The following is a 26,643-nucleotide window of genomic DNA, read 5'->3' on the forward strand; positions in this document are numbered from 1 at the left end:
AGCTGCTGAAGACTCGAAAGAAAGTGGCGCAATGATCAGACTCTGGGCAACCTCACAGCCTTCAAAAACACCATCGGCAGACACCACCAAATCATCCGAGCCACCAAGAGAACCGCCTTTAAAGACCAAATCAACAACAAACGCACACAGCCACAAGGAGCTCTTCAACGTCGTAAAGGAACTCTCCAACCCCAGCTCCAACGCCAACAACATTCTGCCATCCCAAGACCTCTGTGACTCCCTAGCCTCCTACTTCCACCACAAGATTGCAGACATCCACAACAGCTTCAGCACCCTGACAGCCCCCCGGCAACCACCAACACCACAGATTCACCTCTGACCAACCTCCTGCTCTCCTGGACCCAGGTCAACACCGACGACACCATCGAAATCATGAACACCATCCACTCAGGCTCGCCATCTGACTCCTGTCCTCCCCACATCCTCAACAAAGCAAGCTCTGTCATTGCGCCCCAACTACAGAAGATTATCAACAGCTCCTTGGAGTCTGCCACCTTCCCGTAGAGCTGGAAACACGCTGAGATCAACGCCCTCCTTGAAAAACCCAAGGCAGACCCAAAGGACCTCAAGACCTTCCGGCCTATCTCCCTGCTCCCCTTCCTGGCAAAAGTCATCGAGAAGCCGGTCAACTGACAACTAACCCGCTTCCTCAAGGAGAACCGCACCCTGGACCCTTCCCAATCTGGATTCCGCAGCAACCACAGCACCGAAACCGCCCTCATTGCTGCCACCGATGACATACTGGACAGCGGCGAAACCGCAGCCCTCATCCTCTTGGACCTCTCGGCCATGTTCAACACCGTCTGCCGCCACACCCTACGCTCACACCTCCACAATGCTGGAATCCGCGGCAGAGCCCTGGACTGGGTCATCACCTTTCTCACTGGCAGAACCCATAGAGTCCGCCTCCCCTCATTCCGCACGGAGGCCACCGAAATCTGCGTCGTACCCAAGGGTTCGTCCCTCAGCCCGACCATCTTCTACGTCTACATGGCCTCGCTCACTAACATCGCCGGATCCCACAACCTCAACATCATCTCATAAGCCGACAACACCCAGCTGATCCTCTCCCTCACCAAGGACTCCGCCAAGACCAACGTCCACGAAGGAATGAAGGCCATCACCAAATGGATGAAGAGCAGCTGCCTCAAACTCGTCTTCAGCTCCACCCCCTCCGCATGGGATGACTCCTGGTGGCCTGCCACTCTCTGAACCGCTCCTATTCCTACTGACCACGCACGGAACCTAGGATTCATCTTGGACCCTTCACTGTCCATGACCCAGCAAGTCAACTCCCGCTTCTCCTCCTGCTTCAACACCCTCTGCATGCTCTGAAAGATCTACAAATGGATACCCACCCAAACCAGAACAGTCACCCGTGCCCTCGTAAGCAGCAAGCTGGATTACGGCAATGCCCTTTATGCAGGAACCATGGCCAAACTCCGGAAGAGGCTGCAACGCGTCCAGAGCGCCTCCGCACACCTCATCCTGGACATCCCCTGCACCTGCCACATCACAGACCGCCTGAAAAACCTGCACTGGCTCCCAGTCAGCAAGAGAATCACCTTCAAACTCTTCACCCATGCTCACAAAGCACTGCACAACACCGGACCAGAATACCTCAACAGATGACCCGACCAGGCATCTCTGCTCCGCCGACCTCGCCCTCGTAACCGTCCCACGCGTCCGCAGAACTACAACCGGCGGTAGATCATTCTCGCACCTCACTGCCAAAATGTGGAACACTCTTCCGACCCACCTGCGCCAGACCAAAGATCTTCTTACCTTCAGGAAACTTCTCAAGACTCGGCTGTTCAAGCAGTAGCCGCACCTCCCCCCTCCTCTCCTCAGCGCCTTGAGACCCCTGCGGGTGAGTAGTGCGCTTTACAAATTCCTGATTGATTGATTAAAGTCACCCCCCCCCCCCCCCAATGACGTCATTAAAGTCGCCCCTCCACTATGGTCATCCTGGGAGAGCGCTGGCACAAATTCTCTGAGAGTGTGTCCTGCATGGTATACTCTATCATATCCCTTGTGGGCAAGAATGTGACCGTTATGGCCCTGTAGGTGAGTTTCTTGGATAAATACGATCTTTGAAACATACCGCTGCAGACATTGGAGCACCGGCCCCCTCTTAATACAGTGTAGTAGACCATTTACATTCCATGTCATTAGTGATAGGGGCCCTGGTATAGTGATGGTTTGAAATTCTATTTAGGGTCTCTACAAGTCCATCCAAAGGGGCCACCTGTTTCGGTGTCTGCTGGGGTTGATAGTTAGTGGTTCACCCAGTAGTAGTGGGTATGAAGTAAGACAGAGCAAATCAAACTGAGGAAAAGACAAAACACACCCCAACCCATCACCCCCCCCCATACTTCCCGCCCTTTAGAAGCATCTGTCGCCCATCCCCAACTTAAACACAGAACTAACTATGTGGGGCTGTTGTACCAAGGCAGGGTTGATCGGCCACCCACCAGCCTCCCTCCCCACCCAAAAACAAAAAAAACATGATTGGCAATACGATTGTAGAATATAATGGTGCTGGCATGCTTATAGGATCTTTCTTGCAGTGTTAGGGACTAATTCCAAGTTCAAGTCTGTAACTGGATCGGGTTGTGGTCAAAACACAGAATCAGCTTCCCTGACTGGTGTCCTCTATCTCCTTTGGAGTGCATAGTGGCCTGTCCCTCGGATGGGTCTTCATCTCTATCTCTTCCTCTGACGCTTGCCCTTTGCCTTCTTGGAACCCTGGCTGGATACCTGGGCGGGGTTAACAGCATGCTAGGGAGGTGGGGGGGTTAGTGACAAGTGGATGTTTAGTAAGCCATGTCAGGGCCTCCTTAGAGGAATCAAAAAACAGTCTTGGAGTTGTGAATTACTCACAATTTGGCGGGGTAGAGAAGAATATATGGAATTTGCATGGCCCATTACTTTACCTTTACTTAGTTGTTAGATTTGGCTGGGTTTGGATCAGGCGGGTGTAGTCAGGAAAAATTAGCACGCGACCCGATTGGAACAGCAGGTCCCCTTTGAGTCAAGCACCCTTCATAACTGCATCCTAATCTCTATGGTTTAAGAAAAGTGCGATCAGAGGCCTGGGTGGGAGCACCTGCAGGGAGTTTCTGGGCGCGAGGGAGCTGTGAACCCACTCGAGGATAAAGTAGAGTGACAGGCTTGTTGGTTCTAGGTAGGACTAGATCCATTGCTTGAGGAACGTTTTGGAGGAATGGTCCTCGGCCCCCTGAGTGAATCCAATAAAGTGGCGGTTATTTCGATGGACATGTTTTTCAGGGTCTTCTGCGCGATCTTGAAGGGTCTTTGCATCCCTTGAGAGGCAGGTCCCCTCTGAGGAGAGGCTTTCAACAGTGTCCTCCAGCTCTGAGATCCTCCACCTTTGCTACCCTCTCAACCGGTTGGCAGAGGTCTTGGTGCAGCAGGACCACAACCACGTCAGCCTCCCCTATTTTAGTCTTTAGTTCAGTTTTGGAGTCATGGATAGCTTGCAGATGACAGAGGTGTTGTCTCCATTTGATGGGGCCCAGGCCCCAAGTTTTCATTCAGGGGTCCCTTTCGCTCCTCCCAGTGGTGCATTAAATGTGTCAATTTTAGCCTGGCCTGATGTGCCCTTAGTGCCACCCATGATGCTGCTGCCAGCCCAGTCATGTGATTGAGGTGCGTGGTGGGGCCAAAACGCTGAGAGGGTGCCTCCCGGGGTGGATATTGTTATTAGGGGGGAGGCGGGGGGGGGGGGTTTGGGGTTGTTGGGGCAACGTGGGGTCCTGCTTTGGAGGATTGGGTGTGCCAACCCGCTTGCACCAGAGTTATTTGTCTGCCCCAAACCCATTCCCCAAGGACACAACCACAGATAGCCCCAGTCTTCCACGTGTCCTCCAATTCCGTCTGGGCCCCAGAGCATAGGTCCAACTTCGCAACCTGCCTGTCTTCTGACTAGTCGCTGGGGGCGTTGGTCAAGGCCGTAGGAACAAGCACCGCACCAGCAAAATCTCCAAGACCCGGGGCCCAGCCCTTGTTGTCCCAGTTGGGGCCTGCCCCACCAAGTTTGCAGAGGTCCTTGCTGGCCCTATCACCCACGTCCACCAGGTTGCATTGACACCAGTAGTCCCTTCACCAGGTACCACAGGCTTGCAGGCCCAGGCCTCTACGCACCTATGAGCATGGTCCCCCTGCAGTTGTGATCGTAAATTCACTTCAGGGCGCTCCCGGGGAGGGGGGGGCAATTAATGGATCCACTACTTTCTCTTGGGTGGCTGTGGCATATAGAGTGCTGCTTCTGCTTTGTCACTCCATGGCTAGTGTTGGGAGGGTGTCAGTGCCACCGTGAGGCCCCATGGGTTTAGCTTGTTGGGTGGGCCCAGGAGCGATCCCCAACTCCAGCCCACCAGGGAAGGAGGCAATGCGGCCAGCAAACATGCCAACTTCGGCCATGTCCGGAGGCCCTATGTGATCACGAGAAGCGTCTCCACCTGCCTCCTCACTGCACCTCGTTCCGCGGTCCCAGCGCATCAGGCGTACCAGGAATTAAATCTCCGACCTGGCCCGCCATTTTGAATGGCAGCATGGCTCAGCTGTGGTCACTGTCTCGGCTTCCCCTGCAGCCCTCTGTAGCTTCTGAGCATGCCCTGCAGCTGCCACTACATCTCAGGGGACCACAGTGGCTCCCCTGACCCCACTGAGCACGCAACAGTATTAGGGTGGCGGCTGGCGAGAGCTCACACAGTTGCACCCATCATCTTGGCTGTCCAGGCCACGCCCTTTTTAAACTTAATTTTATGCATGTACTTTCGGAGACAAACTAAATGGCCGCTGAAAACTTCAGGGAATTCATTGTCAACATTTACTTCACCCTTGCTTCTAGGTTAAATGATCATTATGTCTGATATATTATTTAATATTACCCGAGGCTCTGAATGCGAAGAATCATCCCGCAAGTTCCTTTTGTGAAACCAGCTTATTACACAGTCACCCTTTATTGTAGCATCAAATCTTCCCTGGGACACATTCCCCTTGGTACTCAATGCATCAATATAACGAGAATTTGCAACGCAATGGGTCTTGCATGTGCTCGAGTAAGAGTTAATTGCGTGGTAAATTCCGAACTGGACATTTCTTGCCACATAAATTGAAAATAAATAGTAAAACCGATGTTTGCTCGCAGTCAAAAGTATTATCGGCAAAAATCAAATTATCCATGTAACAGGGTCAATGTGATGCAAAGCGCTTGACTACTGTCCAGCAAGATCGCGCTGCGTAGGAAATAATTAAAAAGAAAAAAAAAAAAAGTAGTCCAGAAACCATACTGAAAACACGGCGCCTCGTATGTTTTCAATAGTTGGCCGGTGTGCTCGAGGAGTGCTAAACACCGGAAAAGGCATGACGTATGCATGCCTTCCACTAATGAAAGCAAGCAAATTTTAAAAGGCAAGCCCACAAACCAACCAAACTCATGGGTGTGGTTACAAGCCCTTAGAGAGATTACAGCAGGGACAGAGCTCTTTGTGCTCGACCCTAAAAAGCTTTCTTTTTTATGGGTTAACCTTCATATCCAACAGGTCTAATGTGCAGTTCTGTTGAAATCATGCACTTATACCTTTATCAAATATTTCCTAAAATATGAGTGATAGTTTTGCCTCTGAATCGAACATTCACACTTTTCTTCCTTCTGATACTGCATAAAGGGGTCCTTTCGTCTGTCTGCAGCTATCTAGAACACTTTCTCTTCTCCCTTGTCACACACTTCATTATTTGGTTACTTTTTCTCACTCCTCTAACATTTGTGCCTTTAATCCCACAAGATTTACATGTCCCTCTCCATTCAGGGCAGTCTTTATTATTCCCCATATGACCTTGTTCTCCATATCTGTAACATTTTTAATGAATTTCATTATTTGTAGAAGCTGCTTCTGAGTACCAGAGACCTATTTCTGTTCTTGGTTAGTAATTACTTGTAGTTCCTTCCCACCTGTTAATTTTTTTTATGTTACATGCATGGTAATCTGTGTTTAAGCGTCTTTGTAAATTGTATTATTACAGTTGAAAAGAGGCCATCACACATCCATAGTGCCATGTCATCATCAGACCGAAGCTTACATTGATCCCTAATATTTTTTTCAAAACTGACACCAAAGTTGCATGTAGTTGCCAACGTACCCGAACCATTTACATAACACTTCATTGTCTCCATCCTTTTGCCAGAGAGAAACCGTTCTAATCCTACCTTTAACAAGTAGTGCAAGTCTAATTTCTTAATACATACCTCATATTAATTTAGACCTGCTACAATGGCAGCTCTGGTAAACGATTCAACTCTTCTTGTCCTTCAGGCCCCAAACAGTGTAATATCAAAGATATTTTCCTTTCTGCGCTCAGGCTTGTACCACTTTGGCGTATCTGGAAAACACTTGTTTCCATTTTTCCAACTTTAACACAGGCTCATGTTAGGAAGAATGGCGGTGATGACACACATTGCATTTTTACTTCCAAGTGTTTGTCTGGGTTGGCACTAAACATTACACTAGATAAACAAACCCGACTCCCTATTCAACACTGCTGGATACATTACACCGTCATCTGATCACAAGTCCGAGACCCTCACAGCAGATAATCATTCAATACAGTAGGTTTGAGCCACTTTTTTGCCACCTGATTTACTCACACTTGCTCTTCAAAGTTGCCAAGAACTGTTGTTTGCTGCTTCCTGACAGTCACCTGGCACAGTTCATCAAAATCACGTATGTGGAATGAAAGAGTTGACACTTTTCTTTTAGTAATCCTCACAGCAGTTGTCTAACCTTCAGCTACAGACAACGTTTGCGTGCACCACACCATCAATGTAATCTCCTTGTTACACTCCTTCAGTGTCTTTCTGATAACATGAGTCTTCCACTTGACTGGCCAACTGAGAAACTAGTAGTAGTAGGAACTGTGTCACAGAATCTGTCACATGCACGTGATCCCCAAGTGTGCCACGTTGCTCCAGAGCCTCCAGCTGCTCATGCATGTCGCTTCTCAGATTCTCCTTTACCAGGAGTCTTCACTCCGCTATACCAGAGAGCCTTCTGTCTGCTCTCCAGTGTTGAGTCCTCTTCATGTGTGTCTGCGAATGCAGGGAGGTGTCCCTAACATCCTGCTGGTGGTGGTTTTCAAAAGAGCACACCACTACTTCATACTAAAAATACTGTAGCACTGTTGAGCGGTTAAGCTTAAACCCCTTTCTGGATGCTCTTATAACACCCAGGGCAAAAGGACTAGTGCTAGCAGAGGAGCTAAAACGTTAGACATAAACAGTGGAAGTTAATCATTAAACGTAACACCAGCAGCATCCACATGAGTTGCAGTGTGAGAGGGTCAGGTGCGGCCTGTTCTTTAGGGTGGAGGGGCCACGGCCACGCCCACCCACCTTTTGCCCCTCATGAAGAGTGTCTGTCAGGCTGAACAAAGGTCAGCCTGACAGACACCCTTCATGTTCAGGTCAGGCAGCCAGGAGCAAACATGCGAGATTTGCGCAGACTCCTGGCTGCCTGAGCTGAACTTTGCTGGGCTGAGGAGGTCACAGCTCCTATGGGCGTGACCTCCTCAGCTCAGCAAAGGTGCCTCGAGGCCCTCCTCTGGGTGATGAGGAAAGCGTCACCCATTGGCTTCGACCTGGCTGCTTCAGGTTTAAGCCCTGAAGCGCCCAGGGCGAGTGTCAATCAGTGACACTTCGTCACAGAGTGGGGTGGGGTCAGCAGTCTCACTGACCCCATCCCAGTCTGTGACGAGGCTGGGACTGCTGCCTTCCCTCATTAAGGCAGCAGTCCCAACCCTCCTGGGACCTGCCCTGCACGCGAGGGTACATTGTTCTAGGCTCTCACAAAGTGTATCAAGATTGAAATAGGCCCCATTACAAAATTTACCCTGATAGTTTTCTGTGAGGACGATCCAACACAAAACAGATTTCAAGATGATCTCCGTTGTGTTTTTGGAAGACGACCCCACACAAAATTGTCTTCAAGATGACCTCTGTTGTGTTAAAGGCGCTCACTTCAGTGTCCTCCTGGTTAAATATGTCTCCAGTATATTGAAGTACCCGAATGTCTTAAATTGAATCCAGATTATAATTGTATTCTTATCAGCGTCCCATCCAGAGGTTTCCTACTCACAGCCACACAGCAGTTAGAAAAAAGTGCTGGAGCTTGCATTTCGTAAATTCCCTTTAATCTTCTGTGCTGTCGCATCGCTCTACAATGGCTGCACATTGTCAGGGTACCACACAAAGATTGCATTTACTTTGAAGGATACAAAGACCGGAAGCATATACGAATTGTTGCTGTCTAGCTGCTGTGTGTCAGTCGTGTATAATCATGTGAATTAATAGCAGATGATCCAGAAATTGTATTAATTTTATAAATGGATATAGGGCAGGACATTTTATGGCTGAGTTACTTTACACATTTCTCTGTGCACATACCACAGTGCACTTTCAGCTGTGAAATTACTCCTCATAGGGACTTTTTGCATGTTTGGTCAAAGGACCTTTCTAGAAATTTGGAGGCCTGAGCTGCAACAAAACGTTAAAATCTTGGACTTGGTGAAGTCCAGTGAAAGGCCGTGGATGAAGCTAAACGTTTATAGCAAAGCATAATCTCAGTAAATTAGGGCTAAATCTTGTGAAAATATTGAGTAATTTACACAGGTTTGAACACTGTACCCACTGCGCCCTCTCTTCCAACATTGATTCTGTGCACTGCTATAGGACTAAGTATTGTTGAATGAAATCCCTGAGAATGTTGTTTTGAAATGCCCAGGAATTAAAAATACAGGTAAATGCATGTGCACCGACCACCCTTTAGTAATTTGCCATAGCTCATATGATATACACTAAGATCATTGAAAGGGGTTTCAAGGCAGCCTCCGTCAGCCATTGGTTCGTTTAGGTCAGACTCAAACCCATTTTAAATCAGGCAAGAGGACTTATTCAGACTTAGCGTTTGGTATTGGCTTTTGATTGTGTTAGTTCTTCTCTTTAAAGCGTGCTTCCCATTTCAGTGCATGAACATTAAAGCTTAACCTCTATGGGCTGCAAGGGACTTGCATTTGTGCCCCAAAAAGGTTTGCACACTCCTCATTTTAGTGCACCAATGGTGACCTTTCATAGGATCCCACAGTGCTGCTTGCTTTGAGCCTACAAATGATTTTGTCCCGAAATATGATTTTTGATCCTAAATGTGTACACGTTTATTCGGATACTGCCCCAGTAGTGAACTTGCACATCGATGTGCTGTCTATCAAATGGGATGCCGTAGTGTTGTGCACCTTTTATGTATAGGGTGGTATCTTACTGCCACTTTATTTTTTTTGCTCCTGCTGATGAAGCACCCAGAGTGATTTTGTGCCTAAAAGAGATTTTTCACCCACATTTGACTATGATTATAAATGGGATTCCCTAGTCCCGTTTACTTTGTACCTAAAAATGAGTTTTTACTTATGTGTAACACTTGCAGCCACATATGCTTTTTTCACATAAATGTGATTTGTGATCAAAAAGGTTTCCATGCTCATGCTTATGTGGCAGCAAAGATGATCTTTCACCTTAGTGTGTTGCCAGCCAAATGTGAGGTCATACAGATTCAAATATTTGACGCTCGGTGTGGAATCTTAGTACTACATGTTTTCTCTGTACTAAAAGATAGCAGCGCCTTCATATTGTGGCTGTTTGTTGCTGAATCTGCACCTCAAGATGAACAGCCTTCGTGCTTTTAGTGTTACCTTATTATGGTCACCATACCTTAAAAGGAAAAGAGTGCATCAAATCAGATCAGTGTTTGGGATGCATGTAAGAACTTCCTGCCCTATCAAAAACTACCATAAACTACTACCAACAGCAAGCCTTTATGGCCAACCTAGAAACGTTAATCAGTTACGAATACCACAGTCTCAGATTGGGCACCAATATCACTGACCTACTCTTTTCCCAACTAAGGACACCCTGGACCAGTACAATATGCTTTTTTTTCCCCAAGACTCACGAATACAGCTTATTTAAAAGTACTTTCTCATGTTGCCATAATCCGAAATGTGAGTTACACATTGCTGTTTGAAAATGGGAAGCCCTTGGTTATTTATCTCCATATCTACATTGCATTGTTGATGCCCTACTGTGGCTAGGAATGTAAACACTTTATCGTTGAGAATCCCATAAATACAAACTGATTAACTCAATACATTCCTTCTTGTTCTAATGCCCCACTGCGTAGATTACAAGCACAGCATCGAGAACACTGAGGTTAAACATTTATCATTCGCCCGGCCCAAAAAATATTTTAATTTCCTTGATTATAGCATTCATCAACTCACCTCTTCTGATCAGACTTTGAGATTTCCACATTGACTGAAGAAAAGGCAGGCCTCTACAGAGCTCTCTTGAAGGCCTGCTTATGTGCCACTCTACTCCATTGCATCTTCCCTACCCACAGTAAGTGCTAAACCCTGGACCTGCTCTTCTTAAATAAATACCACACCCAAATATATGGTCAGCCCACTTCCTTGTTTCTTTCGCAATCCTGACTTGCAAACCAGAGGTGGAAATGGCAGAATCTAGAGACCTCAAAAATATTGATAGCAAGATTTAACAAGTCCAATAGGTCTGGCTTCAGTGTGGGAAGGGATGCAGGTACAAGGTGTTTGTGTTTTCTGTTAAATTAGCATTGTTTGTGCCCTTATTTTTTTACTTAGCCTCTGGTGCTGGTTGCAGGAACACAAGCATGTGGAAAAAAATAGCACACTCGTAGGAGGCACAGAAAGAGGTAGGTTGCCAAGAGGAGACCACATTAAATCTCGACCTGTTGGACTTGTGTTTTATCTGGGCTGTGTATTCCTAAACTTGTGCTCACAGAAACGTGTCAGTACAATTACCAGATTGCCCAACTTCATTATTTATCTGCACATTTCTGAGAAAGGAAGCAGATCATGACTGTTTATAGGAACAGCTGGATGGAGGTTTTGAAGGGTAGTGAAAGGGAGCTGGCACAGTACGACACCTGTTACATCAGTACAAAGCTGAGTTTTGTGGTAGTGAAAAGAGATGTATGAAGAAAGCACAGGCGGTGATAAAAAATAATCATTTGTGAATAAAGACGATTGCCTTATTGTTTTTCCTTCCTTCAGTCTACAGATGCCATATTTCTGCAGGCCAGTGCAAAAGGTTGGCCTTTGTACACATTTCCTTGTGTTCATTTGTAAACCAGCTGTGTTCCACGGGGAATGTTGTAATTTCAAAGCGTTGAAAAAGTCTTCATTTGGTAGAATTTATATAAAGTTGCTGTTTTTGGAGGGAACAGTATTTTGCTACACATTTCCCAGCAGAAGAGTTCAATCATAGGGTCAACAGTGTGTAATGGTTGCACAGAAAAATAATGACCCCTTGGGGGATGAGGCCACCATTAGAATCCATGCGCCAGTGATGATGTCATCCCATGTGACCAATTTTCAACAGCAGTCCCAGGAAAAGGACCTCAGCCTTAGTCTACAAACCCCAAAGCAGATGGTGATGTTTGCATGCAATTTAATTTGCGTTTCTTTTATACAAAAGCAAAAAAAGAATATTGTTTGACCTACAATTAAGGACACACGTATAACGACAGGCAAATCTAAAATTTGCATGTTCAATAACGTACACAAATGTATGTAATAGGATTTGCTTTCACAAGACAGGTGTCAAACCGAATGTGCTTTGGCAATATGAGAGTACATAACCTAGGAAGATAAAATCAAGCCATGTATTATGAATCTGTATCATGTCGTATTGTTATAGTGATTGTGCAACAGCAGGTAGGCACAATGTTAAGGGTTGGAGCAGCGAGATAAGCTGGTAAATATAACAAAAACAACTGCCCACCTTGACCAGGTTTTCTCAGTTGTGATTGGAGCGGTCTGTGTGCAACAAAGTGCCTCCTGGGGAGTTTGATAACTATGGTTCCCTACCCTCTGTTAGACACACTCTGGACTCAAAGTGAGCGTGTAGGAAGACTAGTTGGCAGGGTGTGAGAGAACTGGGAAAGAAATGGCTGATGGATGCCTGCACTGCCCCAGTGCTGGTCTTTGCTCTGTGTGCTGGCCACATCACAGCTCGAGATGACTGTTAGTGTAGCGGCAGATGAAGGCTGTTCGGAGTATAAATACAGTAGGCACCGGAGGCAGTCTGATTGTGAAAGACAAAGTGCCGCTCACAACTAGCATCTCTAGAGTGACAGCAGTGACAGCTGCCTCACTACTGGATGAAGATGCACCAGTCTCCAGGCACCTTAACGCACAGTTGCAGGAAAATGAGAAGACCCCCGGGCCGAGGAGCAGCAGCTTCCTTCCTGAGCGACTTGACCTAAGTGGAATATCTAGAGCCTTATTAAAAGACTCCAAATAGACCAACCCTAACTCAGGGGGCTGGAATGTCCCTAGCAGTTCCTAAGAGAGAAGTAAATTAACTGTCTGGCGTCAGCAGAGGTCCACTCCTTTGTTGGGTGTCCCTATAATGTCGCTTGAACCATTTGTTTCTGTTTATGACAGAAAACAGGATAATGGAAACCTATCCTGAAGAAACCTTTTCACAAACCAATTTCTGTTAAAAAAAAAAAAAAAAAAAGTAGTATACAACCCTAACTTGGTGAATGCTATTCATGTTGAAACATTACTGCACTTTGTCCTCAAATGTATTCTGATCTCCACTTTGCTTTTCATTTATCCTGAATACGGGTAACCCACCTACCCCAACCCCTCTTTCATGGTCCACTCCAACTCTGTGTTCATGACACTCCAGAAGTGCCCTGTCTCTGACATCCTCTCATCTGCCTCTTTTCGTCTGTTTTTCTAACATGTTGGAGGCCTCTCATACCCACTGTTCAATCGGTTTCCACCCTTTTCTGCAGTAAGAACTACTTATGTTCCATGAAAATCACCTGGAGCTACTAATATAATTGGAGTCTTAATAGTGACCAGATTAGACAAGACTACATTAGTGGCCATGACATGCAAGATTACCAGCATTTGATCACCCTGGTGCAGGGTTGCTAACAGTAATGTAAAAAAGCTTTTGCCAATTTAGAATGCCTTTGTTGGTATTACATAACAGCCATAGCTGCAATGCCCCTGACATTAAGGTAATAATACTGATAATAAGTCTGCATGATTTATTTTTTTAAATATCCGTTTTAAATATATTTTAGACATTCAGCCCCTTTTCTCAAAGGAACAGCTCATAAATTCTGAATATACACAATTTTTTGTCTCAAATACACTAATTTCAGTTTTAAATTGTATATTAATTTAATCAACCAAAAACATTTAATTTAACAAGCCAGGCTGCACGCAGGAGAGCTCCCAGCAGCTTACGAGCTACTTGTTGGAGAAGCCTGCATTACTCTACTTTGCCTCTTATCTTTAGCTCTCCTGTATATGCCTCCCTTGAGTTTTCTCTTTGTATATGTTTTTTTTCACCCCTGCTTCCAAGCAGCTTCCTCGCCCCTGGAATCTTGTATTTATTATGCTAATTTTCTTCCTTCCCGTTAGCCCTCTGGTTTTCCTTCTAACCTTGTTATGGGAGAAGTAGGGATAAAACGACTCCTTGGGGCTCAGTTGCGTTTTTTATTTTTTTTAGCGACCAAACTCTCCTTCCTATTTTCCCATCCATTTAAAATTTTAAGTACATTGACTAATTGCATGGAAATTGCAAGCCTTTTGGAATTTTGGGTCATGGATAAACTAACTCAGGAGTCCTTTGCTTTATTTTCACAAATTGTGCTATTAATTTCATGGATATGTTTATAATTTTGATATTTGATCAAAATGGAAATTTGTCATTCTGGGATCTATTGTTTGCCAAAATAAGGTAGGGTTGCCTAGCCGCTCCCCCCTTTTCCCTTTTTCTTAGTAACACATGAGGGTCTAGCACTGGTCCTCTCTAGAAGCAGATCCCAGCTACTGTTCACCAATAAAACTTAAATGAAGGCCACTGCTCTGTCCCTGGCTTCAAGCCACTAAGAAGCGTTTCCTGATTGCTGCTGACAGAGGTGCTCAGTGAGTTTAAAAGCTCATCATATCTCAAGCATTACCCCCTCCACACTATAGTCAGTGTTGGGGAGGCATAACTATAGAGTGGGCTGGCTCCAGCCCTATGGCTGCCTACATTCCCCAGAGGACTGGGAGGGGGTCATATTAGTGGACTCCCTGGACTGACCTTAGCCCAGTGCGCAAAATAAATCATTTGAAACTGGATGAAGGCCATCAACGTACCTGCAAAGTAAACGTTATTGATTTAACCTGCCCTGATACAGGAAGGTGAGGGGCTGAAGGATCTTTTCTGGGCTGCACTGGCACAACCCCAGCTTTCGCTGGTGTTCCAGGTAACAGTGGTGTAGCTGGAACCCCCAGCAGACCTTGGGGCTGTGGAACTAAGCCAATGCGTATTTGGATGGTCTGCTGGGCAAGGGGCTGGAATTATACACTCCCAGCCTCTCTGGTTAGGACCCATTCACTGACCACTGGTGTGCCCTCTGGCCAGGGTACCTTGCAGGATGAAACATTCAGGCTAGTGTAAGCATGGCTGAGTGTTAGGTCCAATATAATAAATACATTTTGGGGCATCACTTACCTCACTGAGGGAGGTGGGTCTTTACTCGTTGACACGAAAACTAAAAAAAAAATCAAACAATATTTTTATGGTCAAACTACACCAGTCAAATGTCTGTCTATACGTCAGTTTCCCCCTCTGCCATGATTCTCAGCGTTGCATTATGGCTCATAGAAAATTATGTCCCTGATACCCATTATACTCCACCCATGTCAATGTTTTGTGTTCTTTACTGTTCAGAAAACCACTGGAGGGGGTGACCACTGGCTAAGAATGTAGAACAAATACTTGCAGCTCAGTGTCCCAGTCAGTTTAGCAGCATGGCTCTCAATTTAAGGAACTAAGTTAGCTTCCCATCTAAATTCAGTACCCTCGGAGCAGACAAGGTATAGAAACACCTAGAGCTTGTTTTGCTTCTTCAGCTTGTCAACAATTGGGCTATCTTTAAGCCCTGGTGAGCCAGAATTCTGAACCTTACATAAAGTGGTATTTGTATACTGCACCTTTGTCATTAGTACGGGTCTGTGATGGTGGTGCATGTGGGATATGTAGGTGCTGGTATCGTATATAGCAATGCTGTAGGTAGTGGAGTAAGTGGTTGTCTTGTTGCCGTAAGTGTAAGGTAGTGCTGTGGGCTTGGTGCTGTAGTGTATACTGGTGCCGTACTGTTTTTGAGACCTTCAGCCAAAAATCTTTATTCACGTACAGACCTGTTGCTTGTCCCTGGCTCTTTTGAGTGAGGTCCACTGGATACGCCTCCCACCCAGCCCCATCCTTATCCTATTGTACTACTACCATTAGTTGAACCTGTTGCTCAGTAGTAATTTCATCAGGTCATTGCTGAGAAGATATTTCTGTATTTCTTACCCTTAACAGATTTGTTGGCATGGGGTTTCAATTTGCAAGAGTTGTACCAGTGTCCATTACGGCTGTCTGTACTCAGTGTCTGACTGTGCTGATTCCTCACCAGGGACATAGCATGGGCTCCGTATGTCCCCACATGTATTATGGAAGCACACCTGCAAGTCATAAACTGTGAAAACTGAACAAAGAATACAGGCAATGGCTAGTTCTTTGGTACTTCATATACGTCATCAATGTAGGGGTGTGTAAACTGCACAGAGCCCTAGACACATTCTCTTTATATACTGTGTACAGAGAAAATGTCCCAGTGTAAACTAGATGCATCACTGTCATCAGTTGTGATTGGCGATGTTGTGTGGTGCAGTCAGATAGGTTGTGAGACATGTTTCATGCATAATACGTGTTCTTGTCCATTATTTATCTAGATAGCTATGAAGTGCAACACTGTTGTGACATATTATCCATTGAAGATTGAGGCGAGATACTATTGGTGCCAGAAATCTTAATAGGCGGTCTGAAGGCTGGGTCACTGTAGCCAGTGTCGTCGAATGGATGTGATGCAGAATCTAGACACCATGCGTGTGAATAGATGGTGCCTTAAGATGGACGCAATTGAAGAACCTTGATTGTATTCGAGGCAGAGATCTTGCTGTGGTCCAGTAAATTTGGTTTTATTGTAACGAGTCTGAAAGAAAATAATTCTAAACAGAGAGACACTCACATAATCCACATATACCCTCTGAACATATAGCATCTTTGATACTTGTGCCAACTATTGTACAAACAAATTCAATTTTTTACAGCATGCAATCAATGATCTCTTTTGTTTGTCCGATTCTTTGTTCAGTGTCTGACTAATTGACCCATTATGCTTTTTAACCTGTAGCATACTCTTTGAGGACATTTATGAAGCACAGCAAAGCCGATAGGTTTCCTTTCATGTGCTGATGCTTGCTTATATAAGCTGGCACAAATATGCATAGAGTATTTGTGCACTGTTCTGTGTAACCTCTCACTTCCTTTGCCTCCTGCATCTGTGCTTTATCTTTTTTTAATTCCCCAAACTTGCAAAGCTGCTTGACACTAGCATGATCAGATTAGGGATTAAAAAATCCATCACCACTTGCTTGGGTAATAAAAACAAAAACAGGGCATAAGCAGAGGAGGAAATGAAAGGTCACTTGTAGACAAAGCAGAAATAATTTCCGATCATTTGTTCATGCTAATGTTTACAGGCTGTTGTGACATGATTATCCTTTGCTTGCTAAATAGACATATGCCCTTGCCCTGAGTGCCCAACTACATGGTAAGTTGGTGTTCTGACTTTTTGTTTGGCCGTGGCTCATGTTAATCAAGTTTGTGCACAGAGAATGTAGCCTTTAACTGTCAATGTGAACTTCAGAATCTGTTCTGTGACCTGAAGGACCAAACAATTGAGCCCTCGTAGTGGACATTTGACTACTGTCCATGACCTGCGTGTTCTCACATAAAGCAATGGTAGCAGCGTACCATGCTATGACCAGACATTTTCCTTTCTATCCAGGAGAGATGTGCCTACTGGTTCCTCTTGTGTAACATCCTGCTGTTACATAGAACAATAGCCTTACACTAGCATTCTATGTGCATATTGACTGTATAGCAGTAGGGCTCTATTTTGAGAATCTGAGCACTATGGGCAGTAAAATCCATTTTGGACATCCCTGGTTTGGCATGGCACAAGAGGGAGAATAGATGTATCTTTCCCACACAGTGGAAATGTATTGTATTCATTCCTGTTGTAGGAGGGTGGACATCCAGACATTAAAGAGAGAAGTATGGAGAGAGGGCTGCCATTAGATATTTAACAAGGATCCTCTTAGCAAACGGCTGCTAATTAATTCCTACTGGGCATTTCCATTTGGTAGATATAGGTGTGTGGGGGTGCATTTTTCTGTTGTTCAAGTTGAAGATGTTTTAGTCAGGGCCTGCTTTTTTTCTGTCCCCTAATGCTTCACATTACAGACCTGTACTGTGCACTCCAATGTGCCCTTGTTTTAGATGGTGCTGCTTGGCGCCACCCTGATTGATTCACACTGTGAGAGCCAATCCCTTGCACAAAGGCAGTGTCTGACGAACAGCTGCTAAAATGGCATTTGAAGGAGAACTGTGCAAAACTGTTTCTGAAGACTTGGACAGTGAATCCACACCCACTGTCTGCGTATAGAAACATAACCAGACCACCCCATTTTCTTCCACTTACCAAGTACTTGATGACCACGATAAGGGAGTACCCAGCAGAGTACTCCAGGGACTGCTGTGTGACCAGGGCTGTTGTCTGCATGGCAGCCAGTCCCCTAGATGTGAGGGCACATTATTTGAAGACTGCATTTTCTGCAGAAGAAGCTGATGAGGGTCTGCCTAGTGCCTTGAAACCTGCTTGCCTGCAGAGAGAAGGAAGGAGAATACACGGACCTCCGGGAGGGAACATTGTCAGGAAGGACAAATCCAGGGTGGTCCTGGCTTGAAGACCACCCAGACATAGTTGACTGGACTGGACTGTACAGCTAAGCTAAGAACAACCCATACTGTGAGCGAGTCCCTCTGTCTCTGAGGGGTTCCCATGTGAACTGTACCAAGACTTCCCAAACATGAGCAGCACTGTGTCATCTGCCAGCCAACCATGAGTCCAAGAACTGGTGCATAGATGCCACTTAAGAGGGGACCCAATTGGCCTGGTAGGCCACAGCTGCTGAGACACAATACTGCTGATAAATCGACCCAGAGCCTACAACTGCTGCTGCTGCATACATATCTTCATTCAGCCCAAAGGGCCACAACTGATAAAGATGTGCTGCTGCAGAGCATCTGCCACCCTGACTATCCCCTAATTCCTGTTCCGGTTCCGGAATGCGTCTAAGACTCCCCACATTGATAATCTGGCACTACAAAGAATAAGGACACAAGCTGTGCCCCACCACACAGCTAGATTTGAACAACCATTGAGCAGGTAGAATAGAGCGTAGTCTCCAAATGGAACTTGTGTTTGTTCCTTCCCTGGAGCATAACCTCTTCACCATACTTGTGATTGGCTGATTTGTATTTTTCTACTGTTAACTCCTAGAAACTTCTATTTTCTTTTTGATTAGGCATCCCATGAGAGTGCTTGTCTTTTCTAGCTCTCTCCCTTGTGCGTTTCTCCCCCGTCAAATGCCTGTTCCCTGTGTTTCTCTATCCCTCTCTCTTGTAAGCGTACCCCAAACTCTTCCCTCTCCCAGGTGCTGCTTCTCCTGCCGGTGTGTGTTCTCTCCATCGTGTGTTCTCCCTCACACTTTATGTTGCTCTCTCCCTTGTGTGCTGCATGTCCCCATCTCCCCATCTGCTCCCCGCACCCTGCCCCTATGTTGCCACATCTACAGTCCTTTTTCTTTCTTATTTTGCGTTATTGGGCTAAAAATATTAATTTGTTTTATTAACCAATCTAAGTGGGTTTGGCCTTCATTGATCGGTAAGTGCAAAAAATGGATAATGGTAACTCCATCATTCTTGTAGGTATGCACACGTGGTCCTTTCATGGTGCCTTTTTTCTTTTCTTTTTTTCTTTTTTTTTGCCAATGCTGTGCAGCATCAGCAACGAGCATTTCAATTGCAGACTGCATTGGCAAAACAAATAGGTGCAGAAGATGAGACATATCATATTGCATGTTGGATTTACTTGCGACCTTTGTAGAATCATGTGAGTATTTCACCAGAAACATTCTGTTGTATTGAGAAGTATTTTAGAGGGAGGTGCGTGAAGAAACCCGTTAAACATGCTTACAACTGTGACGTTAAAATGCTAATTATTCAAACAATATTTACACCAGCGTCTATCTTAATGGTCCGATACTGCAAGGAATGGATTTTGCTCTAGGTACTGTGCAGTTCTGATTCCAGTGTTCATCTAATTTCTGTTCGTAAAAAAAAAAGTCATGCATTTTTAAAAATAGAAAATTGTGGTCTGTTTCAAGTTCAAGTGCTTAATCACAGGAAACTGCAAACAAAGGGCTACAGATCATCTCACCCGTGTACTGTGCGGCTGTAATTCAATCGTGCCTGACTGAATCTAATGTGCAGTGTCTTGTAATAAGAGTCGAGTGTCTCACCCTACGCTTCCTGCTTTTAGCGGATACTCCTCCCCCTGCCTACATGCCGCCCGAAGATCAGATGACGCAGGATGGTTCCCAACCAATGGACACTAACATGATGGCACCTCCAATGCCCCCAGAAATCAGCAACCGAGGAGGTAAATCATGTTTAGAAACCTTAAGTATTGATAGCGTTTAATAACAACAACAAAAAACAATGGCATACATGCATGGTCTTGAAGTGTCTTTATTTTTTCCTTACGCAAGAAGCTGTGTAGATTACTAGCAGATTGTTTTAGCAATTCAAAATGCAGATTAACTAGGCACAGTTTTGATTTAAGGTGATAAAGAAGCATGTCCAGGGCAAAGGCATACTTTTGCTAGCTTTTTATGACGATAAACAGGTAGCCTTTTTTTAATCAGGTATCAAAATTGCTGATAGGGAAGATGCCACCACAATTGATGTTATGGTTTTTGCATTTATGTCATTGGGAAAAAATGGTATCTCATGCCATTCTGGAGAGAGACGCCACTCCTCTAAGTTACCGTACTTAATGATTGTTCCCTGGTTGCATAATGCTTTACCAGATGCTCCATGTCGCTAGGGCCAAACAGTTACTCTGCCATGGGCTTTTACAAATCATTGTTTTCAGGTGTGCTAGCCCAATTTAAAGTGGATCCAAAGTTACAGCATCCAGTTTGTTATAAGCTGATAAATGGAAATGTAATCATGTAGTTCTCGTTAGCACAAGGCCTGGCCCTCTGCTTTTGCAGTTGTGTGGCCCTCCTGAACAGCTGCCATTGCACCTATATCCTGACCTTCACCTCCTTAAACCTGCCGTGCCAGAGCCCTTACAAGCAGCTTTAACAACGCAACTCAATCCTGACCTGCATCACCCATCTACCGATTTGGAAACAGGGTCTTTGTGAGCAGTTCTGCCGGTCTGCCTCTTTTGCCCCCTACCACTCCTGTGACTCCATAGCATCCTTAATAGAACCTCTGCTTATGTACTTCAGTTCTGCCAAGATTGCCGCTCGTAGTGCCTTTGTGTAGTGACTTTGAGGCCCTCTTAGTGCATTGTTCACAAGATTCAGAAGTAAGTAATCTTGGTCAAAGTAGGTACCCAGGATTCAAACAGAGCTGATCATAAGGCCCTGCAGATCACCTTGAGCTACATTTTAAACATCTCAGGTGGTATCTTCTTTTGCGTAAAACATGTATTTTCTTGAACCGTTTTATATGCCTTCACTTTTTTTTTTTTTTACTCAGTATAAGTGCACCTTGCTCATCGGTCCACATAGGAGGCTTGTGGGAGAGTGTGTTTCCATATCGATTGAAATAATGGTGATAGAGTGGCTGGATAATCTACACAGTCTCTGGGTATCTGAGTATTGATTTTTATTGAATCATTCATCAACTCAAATTTTGTCAGCTCGAATTTTGTACAGCTGGGCTAATCACCCATGAGGATATCCAGGTGCTGTGTTCTTGCTTGCGTCAGTCTAAAACGCAGGTCTTGAGTCATTTTCTGACTTCTGGAAGAGAGGATGCTGTTTGGAGGTGCAAGGAAAGGTCATTCCGGGCTTGGCGGCAAGGTAGTAGAAGGAACGTGCTCCATTGATGCTTTGGCGGATGCAGGGAGTGTGAGTGAGGGCAAGGGAGGAGGAGCGCATGTGTCTGGAAAGTTGGTGGAAATTCAGGCAGTAGTTAATGTAAGCTAGTCATTGGTCCCGGAAGCCCGTGTAGTCATGTGTCAGCATCTTGAATCAGCATATTTTCTGGAGTCAGTGGAGGTTCTTGAGGGGGGTGCGGGGGTAATGTGAGTCCCTCAAGGGGGGGTAAATGAGAGAAGGGGGGCTGCTGAAGATGAGTCTGGCAGCTGAGTTATGTATCGCCTGGAGTCTCTTTAGGAGGTGGGTAGTGAGTCCTGTGTTGCCATAGCACAGCTGGCTGGTGACTAGGGCTTGAGTGACTGCTTTCCTAATCTTGACATGGAGCAATCTGAGCATCTTTCAGAGCATGCAAAGGGTGTGAATGCAAGCGGAGGTGATTACGTTGATTTGACATTTCCTGGTGAGTTTACTGTCTAGGATGATGACTAGGTTGCGGGCATGGTCTCAGCGTGTCTGTGGGTGGAGTTCAGAAAGCCACTTGGTGGTGTTCCACAGAGAGGTGTTTGTCCATGCTTTAGAAAACTCTTTTGTTTGACTCTAAGATCATTATTGCCTTTGAAGTGCTCATGTTTACACTGGCATACAAGAAATGAGCAGATTTGCAATTCATTCATTGTACTGTCGTCAGTATATCATGACATTGTGAAAGAGTGATGGCTCGATGGCAAGTAGAGCCAAATTCCCTCAGCGTGATAACTGTTCATTCATACTGTTTTTTGTTCTTGATCTCATCTACTCAAATAGTGGCTGAAAAGAACTTGTAGGGCGTCTTTGACGGGTTCATCAACTGAAGTTTTTTACCAGGTGAAACAGAATACCATAACTGGTCCACCCATCCCTTAACGTTCTCTCCATCACTACGGATCCCACAAGCAGTCACACGCACCCACCACTCACAGATTCTATCAAGCTGCCACAATAAACCTTCAGGCAATCTTACACATGTAACCTTCACCTCCAGCACTCCTCAAACATCCCAGTTTTGTATGTTTGCAAATCTCCCACACCATATTTCACAGATTACAACCTGTACTTTAAAAGTCATACCCCTGCAACCTTACAATACCTAATATCCTGTAGGTTGTCCATTAATTTGCCAACCAATACATGAAATTACGATACTACCCCTCCCACTAAAGATCATACCTAATGGTTCCTGTAGAGCATGGAAGTAATCCAAGTAACCCACAATTACTACAAAAAACATTAACCTTGGGCCCTGGAGCAGTGCGCTGCCCAGCGTAAAGCACAACACTACCTCATCAGGGGTGGTAAATGTTATATAATGCAATCACAATACAGTATATAACACACACTAAACTCAATACCATAACACTCCACAGATAGTCAATTGTAGTTCATACAGGCTTCCTAATTATTCCTTTTACTGTCTAGTGCTTCCCCCGAGGGCCTTTCATCCCCCTCCCATGGGCAGGGATGGAAGGGGAATCACTTCCCCTTTCACTCCCGGACCCCATGGTGTCTGATGACATCAGTGCGCAATTGCATGCTGACCTAATCAGAGGCTGCCCCCTCCACGTTTGAAGCTCAGCTTCCAGCGCGGATCGGAGGAGAAATGCAAAAGCATTTCTCCATCGATCATGTGGAGGGGGCAAGGGAGGCATCAAAGGAAAGGCCTTTAATTTCCTTTGATGTCTCTCTCTGCATTTCTGCTGCCCGATTGTGATGTAATCGGGCAGCAGAAATGCGCACTAGACAACGGTGAGTTAAAAATATATATATATATATATATATATATATATATATATATATATATATTATTTAATTTATTTATGTAAAAAAGGGAACTGCTCCTTGGGCAAGGGCCGCTCCCTAGGGGGGCAAATTATTTTTATGTCGGGGGCAGATCAGCCTTTTCTAATTAAGCCGATCTGCCCCCAGCGGGGGCAAAGACCGCTAGACACCAGGGATTATTATTATTTTTTGTTTTATGTTTTTTTAAGATGTGGGGAGTGACCCCCTTAGGCAAGAGTCGCCCCACTTGGGGCAGAATTAACTCTAGGCCATTTCTGCCCTCCTTGGGGGCAGATTGGCCTATTTGTATTAGGCCAATCTGGCATTTTTTTTTTATTTTTTATTTTTTTTTGAGCCAATTTCATGCAAGGGGAGCGACCCCTTATGCAAGGGAAGCTCCCGGGGGGGGGGGGGGGTGCAAATTTATTTTAGCCCATTTCTGCCCCCCTTGGGAGCAGGTCGGCCTATTTTTATTAGGCCGATCTTTCCCCCCAAGGGGGGCAGAAACTACTAGGTACCAGGGATTTTCTTTTGTGGCAATTTCACGCAAGGGGAGCGACCCCCTAGGCAAGGGTCAGTCCCCTGGGGGGCTGGGGGGGGGGAATTTATTTCTGCCCCCCTTGGGTGCAGTTCGGCCTATTTCTATTAGGCCTATCAGCCCCCGGGGGGAGCAGAAACCACTTAGGCACCAGAGATTGGTGTGTGTATGTGTGTGTTTTGTTTGGGGGGGGGGGGGGGGGCAAGCCCCTTGGGCAAGTGTCACTCCCCATGGGGGCACATTACTGTTAGGCCAAGCTGCCCCCAAGGGGGGCAGAAATGGCTATTTTTGGAAGGCCCATCTGCCCCCAAGGGGGGCAGAAAGCCCACGAGAGACCAGGGAAGATTTTTTTTTTTTTTTTTTTTTTTTAAAGATGGTGGGGCTATGGCCATACCCCCACCCCAAATAAATGGGCCCAAAGTTGTTCTGCCTACCAGTGGGCAGATGGGGCAATTACCCCCGATCCACTCCCAGGTGGGGGGGGGGGGGGGGAGGCAGAAAGCCTACTAGAAGCTAGGGAATGAAAAAAAAAATATATTGGGGTGGTGGCTACCAACCAGTATGGGCATGGTTATTACCCCACCCCAACTGAATGGGGTTGCAGTCTTTCAGCACTTCCCGCACACTAAAACATCTTGTCCCACGGCAAGCAAGAGGACATTTGATTATTTTGGGGATTGGTTTTACTTTTGGGCTATGAAACCTTGTCCAACTCTCAAAATCATCCCACTTGGAATGGTGAGGGCTGCACTTGTTGGATTTGGGACGCTGCCATGTAGAAAAATCCACAAGGTCTAGACACATCTGAAAACGAAACATCTGAGTGAATCCAGGGTGGTGTGCTTCACATGCACCCCGCGCCATTTTCTTAACCACAATGCCCTGCAAACCTTCATATTTGCTGGAAATCACACATTTTTCCCACATTTTTGTGATGGAGCCTTCCGGAATCTGCAGGAATCCACTTTTTTTTTTTAAACTGCCCTTTTGGACCTGCTTTAGTTCCCCCTCATTTTTTGACATGTTTTTGGCTCTTCCCTGTCACAAGCACTTAGCCCACCTTCACAAGTGAGGTATCATTTTTACAGGGAGACTCAGGGGAACGTTGAGTGGTAGGAAATTTGTGCTGGTGCGGTGATCCCACACATAAATGTGGGGGAAAATGACATTTTTTAGCTAAATTCGAGGTTTGCTGAGGATTTTGGGTAAGAAAACAGTAGGGGATCCACGCAAGTCACACCTCCCTGGATTTCATCGGGTGTCTAGTTTTCAGAAATGTTTGGGTTTGGTAGGTTTCCCTAGATGGCTGCTGAGCCCATGACCAACAACTCAGTTTCAATCTTTTTTTTAATTCAGCTGCTATTTTCTGTAGGAAAACCTTATAAGATCTACACAAATGACCCCTTGGTGAATTCAGAATGTTTCACGTACACGGCCCTAGTTTATGTAATACTTTTGTTCTAATATATCTGCCCTAAAGCTGGAGAGGTTTTGACATTTCGACCCAGCTCCCACTATTCTAAGGTGGGGGTTTGTATTTGAAAACCTTATGCATATTGCAGTTAGTCTAAATTCTTATCACTTATTCATAATCACCCATTCCTGTATATTTACCTCATCTCGTGCTCCTATTTTAAAGCATGTGCTTTATAATTGCTTCGTATTCCCATTGCTCTAAGTAAACGTTTTTTATGTATTTACACACAAAGATTAAATATGCATGCTTATGTTTTTCCTCACATAAATTATAGCACTTACATTCAGTCGCATCCGTAGCTCTCGGTTGGACACGCTACTCTATAAATTTCCTATCCGGAATGGCGCATCCCTCTTCTGCGGGCGCATGGCAGCCCATGCAACACAGCCAAACAACGGAACAGACTTTCGTTTTTTACATCCTTATCTGATGAGAGTACACTGTTTCATTGTCTTGCCTAAAAACTAGATGTGTTTCCTTTGTTCAGCGGCATCTGTCTCCTTCCATCTGTTTCCGCTATCCTGTGTTTGCAAGCAAAGCCTAGAAAGACAACCGCTTGCTATTTAAATGATTTTTTTAAACTATTTTTTCAAATTTACATTTTGTCTTCAAGCAGAGCAAACCTTGTGCCCTTCTTTTCCTGACAGCCAGATTCGGTTTGTAAAACGCTCCAGTGGAGTCAGCGTAACCGAAATGTTTAGTTCCAAGTGATCAAAACCGTGTTCTGCTTGAGGTTTTGTTGGCCTTAAGAGATTTGATTTAACAAGCTGCATCCTGTCCGTGAAGTTGGGTAGTTTCCATTGTTGGCCCATGCTGTGAATGGAGAGACAAAACACACCTGCTCTGCATGACTTAAAGCCAGTGCAAGGAAGCCGGTGTGAAATCTGTGTGAGAGAGATATGATTCATGCGGGAGGAATGGCCAGCTGGCAAGTCTTCCCCCGGAGTTCAAGACCTGTGGAAGAGCGCTAGCCTTGACTCTTCCTGGCATCCTGATGTGTGAAAGTAAAATAACCTCTTGCTCACAACCAAGCCCTCCTTGGGAACAGCCAGGGTGTTCATCCTTGGCAAACAGGATCTCGCCTCGTGCATGCTTCCTAATTAACTTTACTGCTTTGCTGTTTTTTTATTTTAACTGACTGGCACCTAAGGCATCGTTTCTCGTACTTCCAGAAAATAAAAAAGCTGAGTACTTTATAGTTCTCTAAAACAAATACTTCCTTATGGTATGTGCATCCATTGGCAGTTTTAGACATTTTTAAATATAGGGCTTTTTCAAATTGTCATTTATTTTGCATGATTTCCTCTCTTTAGCACGTCTCTGAATTTTAGCTTCGCAGCGTTTGGGCTCGTGAAGCTTTGATTCAGAGCTTAAAAAGCAACATGGTACCATACAGGTGCCTACACTTAGGGCACCAGCAGTGGCTGAGGTTAGCAGATGACTCTGTGGCCCAGAAGGATGTGCTCTCTTCCTGCTTTTTTGACAACCTAATGCATCTTAAAGGCTTTAACTGAAACTGAGCTCAGTTACTGGTAAACATAACGTGTATACGACATGCCCAGGACGGGATGCATGGCTATTGGATGGACTTGTG

The 26,643-nt window shown here is 45.3% G+C and overlaps 1 protein-coding gene across 1 annotated transcript in view; it reads left to right on the forward strand.

Moving 5' to 3' along the window:
• SMAD1 (SMAD family member 1) overlaps nt 1-26,643 on the forward strand; it is a 182,320-nt gene that overhangs the window by 108,867 nt on the left and 46,810 nt on the right. Inside the window, exon 4 of the mRNA XM_069242608.1 lies at nt 19,644-19,763. Within this exon, the coding sequence (XP_069098709.1) occupies nt 19,644-19,763 (120 nt within the window). The remainder of the gene's footprint in view (nt 1-19,643; nt 19,764-26,643) is intronic.

The sequence above is a fragment of the Pleurodeles waltl genome, chromosome 1_2 (genome assembly GCF_031143425.1).
Source record: "Pleurodeles waltl isolate 20211129_DDA chromosome 1_2, aPleWal1.hap1.20221129, whole genome shotgun sequence".
Taxonomy (NCBI): domain Eukaryota; kingdom Metazoa; phylum Chordata; class Amphibia; order Caudata; family Salamandridae; genus Pleurodeles; species Pleurodeles waltl.